Below are 12,667 nucleotides of genomic sequence, written 5' to 3'. Positions count from 1 at the left end.
TTGCTGAAATCATATGTTCTGATGACATCTTATTCCCCATCTAATAAGCAGACAGACCCTTGAGTCTGTTAGTAACTTTTACTGTCAGGTTGCCAGAACTACTTCCAGAATATTTCTAATACAAACTGTACTGGTGCACTGATATCATGGCTGCTATTTGGTGATAAGGTAATACGCACATGCAAATTTAAATGTCTGCTACAGTCACTGTGCTAAACTATTTATGGAGGAGAGGAATGATAGGAACAATATGGATAAAATGGGTTCAATTTAAATTGATGTAGGTATATTCAAGGCATTATTTTCCTAAATATAGAAACCCTAATCCCCAAGCATCCAGGATAATAAACTGTGTACTTATTTAAATGAGATATATTGTTAGAATAAACTGTGACAATATATTGCTAGACACAGAATTAACAATGTCGAGACTTTGATTGTACAATGAACAACTGCCATTGGTCAATAGTACATTCTAATATGGAGTTTGCACTGTCTATGGGTCTTAACTATACTGACTTTAAACCTCTGAATAATCCCGCCTATACCTTCTAAACCTTTATACGCTTCTGCCTATACCTTCTAAGTTGATGCTATTTGCATACGCAGTCATATAGTAAAATAAAAACCTTCAGACATTGAAATGTGTTTCCAACGCACAAAGTGTAATATTCAACATAAAAACAGTAGGTTACACGCTGTGATCTAAAGACAATTTAGCGCAAAGAAATTATACAGACCCAAGGTACAGTTATACATACGCACGCGCACTGGGACCAGTTACCGCCATCCATAAGAAACCTCCATCAACAGCATCAGCATGAAGACTACAGATTGGAGTCGGTACGCACATTTATACTCTTACAGGGATAAGCAACACAAGAGAAGAGTGTGGCATGGTTCCATTGGTTCCCAGTACACGTGCATCTGTAACAGGATATTTAACAGGTTGATTCAAATGGACACAGATCAGCCTCCGACAGCCTTTTGTCTCCTTTTTCCCGCCGCATGCAAATCTAAGCTGTTAATATTACAAAGTACATTTTACTGTTTTAACTCTCTACAGTCCATAAGTTGAGAATGCATGTTGCGATCTTCTCACCGATGATACCGGAAAGCTGTTGAGACAGAGTAGATCAGTACAACACCAAATACAGTTTGTTTATCATGTACTAAACCTTAGTTGCAGAAAACAGTCATTTCTTTACACGCTGGCATTGTGAATGAATCATGTAATAATAACCCTTTTGCGCTACGGAACTATTGCTTTAAGTGTATGTATGCAAGGGAGAACAACAATAAATAGCGTTGTGCATCTGGTGGTCTGTGGGGTACTTAGCGAGCAACACTAAGCTGGAAAGGTATCTCTGAGTGTATGGGACTAAGGGCCTGATTCAGACCCACTCGCGAGCGGCTGTCCGCTCGCAAGTGGGTCGATGTTATGGACTGAGCATGCGCACGATGGAGGGAGCTCCGTCGTGCGCATGCGCTAGACGCGACGAGCGAAGGAAAGTCCTTCGCTCGTTGTGTCCGATCAAAGGGGGCGTGCTGTCAATGTTGATTGACAGCACGCCCCCTTTGGTGGGCGTGCCGGGGGCGTGCCTCCCTGACGGGGGCGTTCCCACGGGAACGCCTCCCGTCAGAAGCCGGCCCACTGACATCGCTAGTGATGTCAGTGGGAGTGATTTTGGCTCTGATAGAGCCAAAATCACTCCGGAGCTTGCGGTTGAAAACCTCAACCGCAGGCTCCGGCTCGCAAATTCGATGGTCGCGATGGTCTCGACCATCGCGACCATCACAATGCACGCTCGTATAGCCTGTGGGTGGTGACCCACAGCTATACGAGCGTCCAGGAGGACGCTCCATGAAAATGGAGCCCGGCCCTCATTCAGAGCGTGCGCTCTGCTCAGAGCGTACGGCTCTGAATGAGGGCCTAAGTCGGTATTGGTTGTGTAGGGATCGTTAAAAAGCTGAACGTGCTAATAATTAGCTATTTTGCGTTGTGCACTGTTTAACATCGCGTGTATGTGTTAATGTGAATGCAGGGAAAACACCACAAATTTGATACTTTTTAGTGCTGTTCATATTTAAGTCTGTGGTGATTTTAATGTGTTGGAAAGTCATTTTTATGTAAGTCAGACACCATCGGTATGTGTTTGGGGAAGATTGTTAAAAAGCTGGCCATGCTACTTATTAGCAATTTTGTGTTGTGTTTTGTGTACTATGTGGTTTTGACAAAATGGCGCTGTGTGACCTATCTCTAAGATGGAGTCTTGTCGCCATTTGCAAGATGGCGTCGCTCCGATCTAATTTTAAAACTGATTCTGTCGCCAATTATCCAGCTACGACAGTCTGGAAAAACCTCATATTGTAGATATATAAAGGGTATGGATAGGAACATTATTAAAGTCATTACATAGGCTTTATTTAGATGTTTAATAAATTTTTTCATGTAATCTCCTTTGAGTCTATTTGTGCAATTTTTGCACTTGTCACATTTCTAAATCAATATCATTACATTTTTTTATGTAGAGCCCACAAATATTTTTTGAGTTTCCAGAAATGACTATACACCCTGCCATGTATACAGCTGCACTGAGTGTCTTCCAGACATTCTGAACTTTGCATTGCTGGGGGGAAGCTGCAATGACGCAATTCATAGCGAATCACTTGACCTGTGCCTCACCCAGGGCTGGTGCAAGGTTTCTCAGCACCCTAGGTAACATATCAGCCTACTGCCCCCCACAGCCCCACCCCACACACACACACACACACACACTTTAATACCTACTTTCCAGCTCCTCTGGTGAAAGTGTGGAGGAGACATTTTAAAAGTTCCACAGCCGCCACCTACATTAAGTACAAGAAGGATTCCTCTTTCAAAGACATCTTTCATTTTTTCATAGGCAGACTCAGTGGTGCCCCCCAGATACCGGCACCCTAGGCAGCTGCCCAAAGCTGCCTAATGGTAGAACCGACCCTGGTCTCACCCACTTCACTGGGAGTCTCTGTACCAAATTCGGCAGTCCCCCAGAAGTTCCATGAGAGTGGGCAAGTATGGAACAAGCCCTTACTGTACTCAGCCTACACTTGCTCACCTCTACCTATTTTGTTCCACCTTTCCGTTTTTAAGGTGACCCAAGTCAGTGATACCCTAAAATGAAAAAAAAAAACCATGAATGTTTAGACCTTTTTATATATATACACAGCAAGAAATGAACTTTTTACAGAAAAAAATGATTCCTTATACTTTAGAAATAGCCATTGCACCATGTTTAGGAGCAGCAGACCCAAAGAATGCAGCAAATGCCCATCTTGACCAGCCTTTTCAGCTGGGCAGCAAATGACCAACCTATTATCATGGGAGCATCTAATATACTTACTTGATATTCCTGCATGGCACAAGCATAATTTATGATTTATTTGTTCAGGAACTTTTAGAAGGCGGCATTTTAACTACATTTGCTTTATGCAAGACAGCAACTTGTAAATGTGTAACACACCATAAATAAATAGAGTTCATATCATAATCCATTCTGTTAGTAGATAGCTTTCTTTGCCTGTGCTGATAAAATGTAAAGAAAAAAGCTCACAGCTTGAGATTTAAATTATGTATGCTTGCAGCATTTTTATTATTGTCCTTAAATAACCATAAATTTATTATTTTCAATAATAAGTCTGAATTATTCATGTGAGATTTGTAATACACTTGTCGAGTTTGTTTTTCTTTATAACTTTTTTAATGGTGCATATAGTGAACAAGCATCTTTTTAATTTAATTATAATTTAGAAACTGTTGACTTACATAACTTGTAAAGTTTCATGTTTTAACAAGTACTTCCATTTTGTTACACATCATGAACTAAAATGAATTACTGTACTTACACTGAATGTTGTTTAGACCATCGTGATCTGGAGATCAGGTGCTATCCCAGGTGTCACCAAAGGCAGCATCCCCTCCCCCCACGGTTAGAAGTGGTTCCATCCCGTCTTACCTAAACAGTACATGTACAGTAAAAAGCCACTGGCTTCTTCTTTTTCATGTCAGCAGCTGGGAATTCAGGGGTGAGGAAATGAGTGCTAAAAACACATGACAGGTGACATTATGTTACACATTCAGTGTTTTAGATATCCGCTAATTTTAGGGTTTTAGATAACCCTCAGCCATCACTGGCATTTTATAATGACTACGTCTCTGGGGTGTAATTTATATCCCGGGGGGAGGGATAGGCACTAGGGGGAGGTTTAGGATTAGGCTGCGTGGAGGTGGAGGGAGGTTTAGGGTTAGACTGTGGTGGGGGAGGGTTCGGTTTAGGGGTAGGGTTAGGAAACTTATCGACAGGTGTCAGTATCCTAACCCTGTGGGGCTGCCGGCATCGGGATCCTGAGCATCGGCATTCCGTAACCAACCCACGTCACTTACTGCCATCAAAATAATTAGCATTTAAGGTAAACATGTTTCTCCTTCTGTATGCCGTCCATCTTTGATCATAGATTACATTATTATGGTTGATAGGCCCAGTCTCAACACAAATGGATCACTGAAAATAGTCTTGACTATCCAGAACCTAGTTATGAATATTTAAACACAACTATAATGTTAATTTTAAGTTACATTCTCCAAAAACAAGAATTGACATTTCAATTATTGCTGTCCAGGTATTTCCATGATGAGGGCAGCATGTCACTCAGAAGCCGGGGTCCCGATGCAAACTTTGGGGCACCATAGACAACTTTTTCATCCCCCTTTGTTAGGCATGCCGCTGTGAAATCTCAGAAAAGCAAAATGAAGGACTTACTAGCAGACAGGTCAGCATGGACAGGCCCCTTAGCGGACATGTGGTCTGCACTTGCTGTGTCACTAGTTATGACTATGTGATTGCACTTTACAGTACAAAAACTATTTGAAATGTGATGTAATCAGAATTAATCCAATAGCCAATCTCTCTTAGTCTTGGATTTTGTAGGGGAATTAGAGTTTTATTTATTTTTTTGTAGGCTAGGAAATATGTGAGTGCACAGTATAACATTTTTACGTTGTTCATCTAGTTTATAGCAAATTCTGTTTCTTTTTGGATATTCTGTTTCTGTTTCTTTTTGCATATTATCAAACTTCTTGCATCAGCTCCCTTGAGGCCACCATCCTTAGTGTTTGCTTGTGATCTAAAAAGATGGTATAATAAACTAGGAGTTGGACCCACAGTAGATGTAGCCCTTCCTACGTGGTAGATATATAAGTTAAAAAGACTTGTGGGCAGATTTATTAAATCCAATCCCCCAAAAAAGATGCTTATAGTGGATTGACACAATATTGAGCTTTGAGACTATTTAACGTAGCATATCGCAGAAAATATTGGAGATATCTTCCACAGACCCCCTCTTTACGCTTGCAAAAGCAGTCCCCATAGTTTTCTGTACCAACTGCAAAAATGCCTCATTTACCAAACACTGAAAAGCTCGGCTTATTAGATCTTGGTCCCATTAGCTAACGCATTCTGAAATGGCATTAGCTATTGTAGCCTATAAATTACATTACTACATTGATATTCGGAGAGGGATCTGAATGCTCTTCCTCCTGTAATGACTGCTTGCACATGCCCACACTGCCATCTCCTCCCCAAGTGCTAATGCTGCACAATTACGTTCCAGTACAGCACCTGGCTTCCTGGTAACTGAGGAGGAGCTGGCATTTTGGGGTCACCCTCTAGGATGGTGATATACACACAGTGATGTCCCTGGCCAGGACAAACTTTTATCGAAGTCCGTGTCCCAAAGCATGACTAATTATAAATATCCCTGAAAAAGCTTTCCATAGTACTGCATTATGAAGTAATAAGGAATGCTAATTTTGGGGATTTAAAACAATTTAATTATACATGAATACAAGTGAAAGCATAGAAGCAAGAGTTTGGTAAACATTTATGGTAACATGGCATTTTAGCAAAGCTCAAAGTGAACATTTACTAAAGTGCGGTTGTGCTATACTGTAGTCTTTGTTTTATGCAGTTTTTAAGACATGGGATTTACTAAAGACAAGTGCCAGTTCTGAAACCACCTTCCTGACATTTATACTTGGAACAATACAAACCTTTGCAATGTATCAAGTGTGGTTAGCAAAACCGCATTTCAAAAAGACAGCGTTTTTTTTTCACATGGTCCAGAAACTAAAGATATGGGGAACATACTGTTTAAGCTATCTGACCTATCTGAGCAGAAAAAAGGAATAAGGTATGTAAGCATTTATTATGGAGACAAAAGTGACTTGTTAATTAAGCAGCCAATATTATGTAACCCCCACTGTTTTACTTAAATCAAGAATTGTTAGTGAAGGGGTCAAGGACTCAAAGCTAAGCTTGCAGTGCAGGGAGCAGATCAAGGAGGTTGCCATAGAGACTGTGCATGAGCTGGGAAGTTTAAAATGTGGCTGTGTACAGTGATAGTGGGGGTTGGAGACAATTGGATATTGGATTTAAGGCCCCCATACATCAGCAATCAGTTGGGGCAATTCTGCATTTTCCAGATAATTGTGTAAAAAAATCTGCAATGTATTATTAGCCTTTACTTTTATGGTGCCAGAAAGGTTCTGCAGTGCCTTACAAATTAGCAAAACAAGAAAACAATGACTTACAGTACAAAACAATACAGGACAAAGACAAAGTTTATAAACATTGCTGCATCCGTGATCGTAGCACTCAACTAAGATAGTGTAAGTACATACCTCCCAACATTTGCTGGGAGGGAGTCGGGACCTGGGCATGCGCGCCTGAAAGGGGGTGTGGCCTAAACGTAAAGGGGGTGTGGTCAGAGGCCACGCCTCCATTTACATCACTAATGGGGTGTGCCCAGCATCTCCGAGATGCTGGGCAGCCCCCGGGCTTCCCCCTGTACTCTCAATAGATGCTGTGTGCATGCTTACAGAGTCTATTCTACCTCTGCATACACGCTGCTCTGCACAGCAGACCAGTGTGTATGCTTCCCCCAACTACCCCCCCATCGCGGGACACTGCGGCCCGTGGGCGGGACAGCGGGACAGTCCCAGAAAAACGGGACAGGTGGGAGGTATGTAAGTAAGGGAAATTGAAAGCGCATGAGGGAAAAGTGCTCTGCTCGTGAGAGCATTGGGTTAGGTCTGGATGGCTTTGATGGAAAGCTGGATGGCTTTGATGAAGAAATAAGTTTTGGGAGCCCTTTTGAAGTTTAGTAGAGAGGTGGAGAAACTTATAGGGAGAATGGAGAGAGTTCCGAGGTAGGGCGCAGCACGGGCAAAATCTAGGAGGCAGAAGTGTAAGGAAGTAATCAGTTGGCAAGAGAAGTGGCATGCATTTGTGGAGTAAAGTGGGCTGGCTGGAGTGTGAAGGGAGATAAAGTCAGAAATATAAATGGGATTGGGTGAGGGCTTTGTAAGTGAGTGTAAGAAGTTTGAATTGGGTTCTAAAAGGGAAGGGGAGCCAGTGAAGGCCTTGCAGGAGAGGGGAGTCAGATGTAGTACATTTGGAGAGGAAGATGAGCTCGGCAGCATCATAGAGGACTGATTGGAGAGGAGAGAGTTGGAAGTGAGGAAGTCCAGATAGGAGGCACTTTACAGTAATCCAATTTTGAGATGACTAGTGAATGGATAAGGGTCTTCATTGCCTCCAGGGTGAGAAAGTGTCTTATACTAGAAATATTTATGTGGTGGAAATGGCTGGACTGCGAAAGGTACTGAATGTGTGGTTTGAAAGAGAGGGAGGAGTCTAATAACTCCAAGACAGTGCACTTGGGGGCTAGAGGAGATGATTGTACTGCCAATAAATAATGACATTGTGGGAGTGAGGTTATGCTTAAGGTTGGGAAGATGATCAGCTCAGTTTTAGACATGTTAAGTTTAAGAAAGTGCTGGGACATTCATGAAGACATAACAGAGAGACATGAGCTTAGATATGAGTGAGGAGAGAGGGGAAAAGGTCAGGGGAGAAGAGGTAGATCAAAGTGTCATCAGTACTGAGATGATATTGGATGCCAAAAGAGCAGATGAACTCATCTAAAAAGGACATATAGAGGAAGAATACGGGTGGTCCTAGAACAGAACCTTGAGGGACACCTACTGTTAGCGGAAGTTGGGGGGAAGTAGAGTCATGAGAGCAGATGGAGAAAGAGCAGTCAGAGAGGTAGGAGGACAGCCAAGAGAGGGCAGTGGGCCTGATTCAGACCCGGTCGCAAGCACTGAGCGCTCGCAACAGGGTCGATGGTGGCCCACAGCGCAAGTGCATGGTGGAGCTGGCCCCGTCGTGCGCATGCACGAGACCCGGCTAGCGACGGGCAATCCGTCGCTCTGGGTCTCGCACCAAAGGGGGCGAGCTGTCAATGTTGAGTGATAGCTCGCCCCCTTTGGTGGGCGGGCCGAGGGGGTGGCTGCCCAAATGGAGGCATTCCCGAGGGAACGCTTGCCATTTGGGGGCGGCCCCACTGACATCATGAGTGATGTCAGTGGAGAGTTTCCGTCTCTGTTAGAGCCGAAAGCTCTCTGGGGCTTGCGATGAATGAGACCCTACCACAAGGGTCTCGTCGCAAGCCCGATGATTGGGATGGTCTTGACCATCGCGACCGTAATCATGGCCACTCGCTATAGCTGTGGGTGGTCACCCACAGCTATGCGAGCGTCCGGCTCTGAATCAGGCCCACTATCCCATAGACTGAGGGAGTGAAAGATTTGCAGGAGAAGAGTGTGGTCCATGGTGTCAAAAGCAGCAGGGAGGTTGAGAAGAATGAGTAGAGAGTAGTGGCCCTTGAATTTGGCAGCAAGGAGATCATTGCTGACTTTCATGAGGGCAGTTTCAGTGGAGTGGAGAGGATAGAAGCCAGACTGAAATGGGTTGAGCAAGTAGTGGGATGATAGAAAGTGAGTAAGGCAGTTGTAGACAATCTGCTCAAGGAGTTTGGAGGCAAATGGGAGCATAGACATGCGGTGGTAGTTGGAGAGAGTGTTTTTTTTTTTAAATGGGGGAGATAAGGGCATGCTTGAAGGGACAGTGTTTGATTTAAGGGGAGATATTGGAGAGGTGAGCATGATGGGAACAGGAACTTGAGAGCAGTAGCAGAGGAAGCGGAAGGGGATAGGATCAAGAGGTGAGGTGGAAGGGGGAGGACCAGATGAGGGCCATGACTTCATTGCCAGATACAGGGGAGAAAGATGTCAGAATTGTTAAGATGGATAAGAAGGGATGGTCTGAGAAAGGAGGGTGCAGGCTGCTGATGGTCTGGTTTGATTGGATGTCCTGATGTATAGAGTCAGTTTTAGATGTAAAGTGGGTAGCAAAGTCAAGGGCAGAGAGTGAGGAGGGGAGTCAAGGAATTAGGGGGCAAAGGAGGGAGTTGAAAGTAGTGGAGACAATGGGGAAGAGGACTGGAAGGAGATAAGGTTCTTGATTCTAGGCTAGGAGGAGACAATCAGGAGGTAATGCAGATGAGGAGCTAGGTGCTACAACAGCTGAGCTAAGTGGAGGACGGTAATTACTAATGCCCCACAAAACTACATTTATCATACAAAACTACATTTTCAGGGAGCATTAATAAATGGACTAAGCTATTTCTTGGAGGGATATCAGTTATTGCAGATCCCATTACTGACTAAATAGTCAAGTGGAATTTTCTTGAATGACAGGGTCTACTTAGTCTCACCATCACACAGCCCTATATCCTCCTCAGCATATATAGCAGTCCTAGCAGCTTTAGGTACTTCTGAATAGCGATCATATGCAGTGGACAGAGAGGTGCTCAGAGTCAGTTATGCTACACTTGCTTAAAATAAGCCCTCATCAACACAACTTCTGTCAGAAACATATAGCAGTGATCTACCTCAGTGACCAGGCACTGCTACAGCTGCTACTTAGCTCACCTTTATTGGCTTCAAATAGATCCTAACTTCAGGAAACTAAAGTTAAACAAGCCAGGGTTTGTGACTGAAAATAGTAAATACAGTAATATATTCACTTATATACCCATGAGTATATAAGTCAATATATTACTGTATTTACTATTTTTAATCAAGTAGAAAACATTATAAAACTTAAGTATGTGTAATGGTACCGGTCACCACCATATTTTTAGGTATAGAAGCTATTTTCATTGTAAAGTAACAATATCTTATGGAGCAAGAGCAAAACTGGTATAAATATTTACAGTATATAGCAACATTATTGTTATAGTGTTAGTGTTGGGATATACTATTAAAGGGATAATGATGATTTAGACTGTGGATTATGGGAGGAAGGAGTAATGAGATGAAGATCTTTAGTCTGCACTTATAGGGGATGTAAATGGGTAATGATATCTGATGTTTATTTAGGGTAAGTCAGTTAGATAGTAGTATTTATGTAGACAAAAGTGATTGGATACCACTGCACAAGCGAAATGCATACCATGCATACCATTGCACATGAGTTCCAAATGGCCAATAATGTGGCAGTTTCGACAAGAACACTTTGTAGGAAGGCCCATGCTCTTACAGTTCTACGGAAACAACAAATGCTTTCATCAAGACGACAATGCCACCTGTCATGTTTCCAGGGCGATGCTGTACTGGTATATAGAAAATGTAAATTTGGATGGACTGTCCAGCTCAGAGTCCAGATCTTATCCTCATTGAAAACCTCTGGGACAAATTGGAGCAATGGGTGTTTTCTACGCTGACTCAACTTTTTTCACTGTCACAGATGGTCACTGTACATAAGTTGGAATGGTAAAACATACCGTCTGCTGTTGTCCAGGAACTTGTGGACAGTTTGCCAAGAAGGGTTTCTGCAGTAATCACTGTACATGGTGGGCCTACAGAGTACTGACGTCAATAAAATCTTGTTGATCTATTTGCTGCCGAATCACGGCACCCTAGAGTATCAGCATTTCTTCCACGGCACCCCTGGGAAAAAGTTTCTTATTGAGAAATTCAGCAACAATTTAATGAAGTAAATTGTGCTTATATCTCACCCTTAAGTTTAGTTATGTGGTGGTTGACAGGGCTGCTCTTCTTTTTGTCCACATATTGTTTGATTGGTAGCCATGAGCACTGGTTTTGCCTATCACACTGACTAAAAATTAGTTTATTTGGTACTGGACCACCTACCCGAGGCATCCCTGCAAGTGCCCTTAGGCACCCCAGGGTGCCACGGCACACAGTTTGGAAACCACTGCCTTTAGTACATTAATATTTTTTATAAATTATTTTCTCTCCACTTACCCAGGCCAGCCCCTGGTAGATAAATATTGAGTTAAAAGACTTGGGTTGAGACACTAAATAGACCAGAGCGGAAGACTTTATTCTTTGGACAAGACCCAGTGGATCTAGGGGTTACAGTTAATTTAATGTATTATTAAAGGACCATAATTTGTTTATTACATTTACTTTATTTTATTATTGTGGCAAACATAATATTTCATAATGAGGGCTCCATTTATAGAGTATACTAGTGGCACTACAAGTGTCAGCATGCATTTGCACCCACTTTTACATTTATTACGAATTGTAACTTCTACAATTTAGAGGAAGTGAATAATGAAATGTAAATTTGATTTGTACAGTAGAAAGTAACTTGTCTCCAAAATCTTCACAAGCACATCCTACGCTCAAACCTTCTGGTAGGGTATAAATGTTTTCATTGAAATATATATGATGTTCTCAGAAAAAGTACATGTTGGGCAAATAAACTGTTTGATTGGTAAATATGGAGAAATCACTGTGAAACACATTTGCTTCATTTGCTTTTTGATGCAATTGGCCAAATGTTGTAAAAACAAATTATATTGTTGTTCCAGATATATCAAACAATCAAACAAACAATGGATTTGACACATCAACAAGACTGACCCATACAAATGGTAATACAAATAATCTGTATTTCATTATAATCTGGAAATTTTAAATCTACTATAAATGAAAGTACAACTAGAATGGCAAAAAAAACAGTAACTTACAATATCCATCCATCCATCCCTTCCCAATAGGCTGTATCTGTCCAAGCCATAGATAGATAATTTCTTCTAGTAAGAGATTTATTTATTTATTTTTAAAAATTTCTGTTTGCTAAGAGCAACTACAAATCATGTGTACTTTGTTGTCTGTTCATTTGAGAACATTGTAACACCCTTAAGTACAGTAAATTATCTGTTGAAGTTAAGTTGTAAAATTTATATTTTACATTGATTGTGTACAACTAATTACACAGAGATTCATCTACAGCTTTACTTGGTAACTGTAGCAAGAGTAGCATGCATACATTGGAAAATGTCATTGCTCAGACATAACTGTTTACTTATCTTGCACTATTCCAACAAAATGTATATACAGTATGAAAAACACAAAAATAATTTAAATTAGGGTCAATGGTGCCATTTATTTGTGTTCCAAAATGTCAGTGTGTCATTTAAAGTTTTGTATGTGGAACAATGTCTTTGTAATACATTAATGCACATTACTTGTACACAGCATCACACAAAGGGGGCAGGGCCTCCAGCACTGGAAGGTGCAGTAATACCCAGAGGGTCCTGAGGATGCTCAGAGTGGCTGACCTGACTACATGGTGCGTGACTGAAGCATCTAGGGAAGAGGCCTGGATCTCCGTTGGCTGACGGAGATTTCCTGGACTCTTTCCTGAACTGCGATGGCCGGCCTGCATGACCCCATGGTCACTCAGCC

At 42.0% G+C, this 12,667-nt stretch overlaps 1 protein-coding gene across 4 annotated transcripts in view; it reads left to right on the top strand.

Annotated features, from left to right (window-relative positions):
- Positions 1-12,667, top strand: part of EMCN (endomucin) — a 202,284-nt gene that overhangs the window by 103,043 nt on the left and 86,574 nt on the right. For 2 of the 4 annotated variants that reach the window (XM_088453248.1, XM_088453247.1), the window contains exon 5: positions 11,788-11,850. The exons of the other annotated variants lie outside the window; for them this stretch is intronic. In XM_088453248.1, the coding sequence (XP_088309374.1) occupies positions 11,788-11,850 (63 nt within the window). The remainder of the gene's footprint in view (positions 1-11,787; positions 11,851-12,667) is intronic. 4 annotated transcript variants of the gene reach the window in all.

This window comes from Taudactylus pleione, unplaced genomic scaffold (genome assembly GCF_031769625.1).
Source record: "Taudactylus pleione unplaced genomic scaffold, aTauple2 ptg000573l, whole genome shotgun sequence".
In the NCBI taxonomy this organism is placed as follows: Eukaryota; Metazoa; Chordata; class Amphibia; order Anura; family Myobatrachidae; genus Taudactylus; species Taudactylus pleione.
This window is presented reverse-complemented; position numbering and strand designations above follow the sequence as displayed.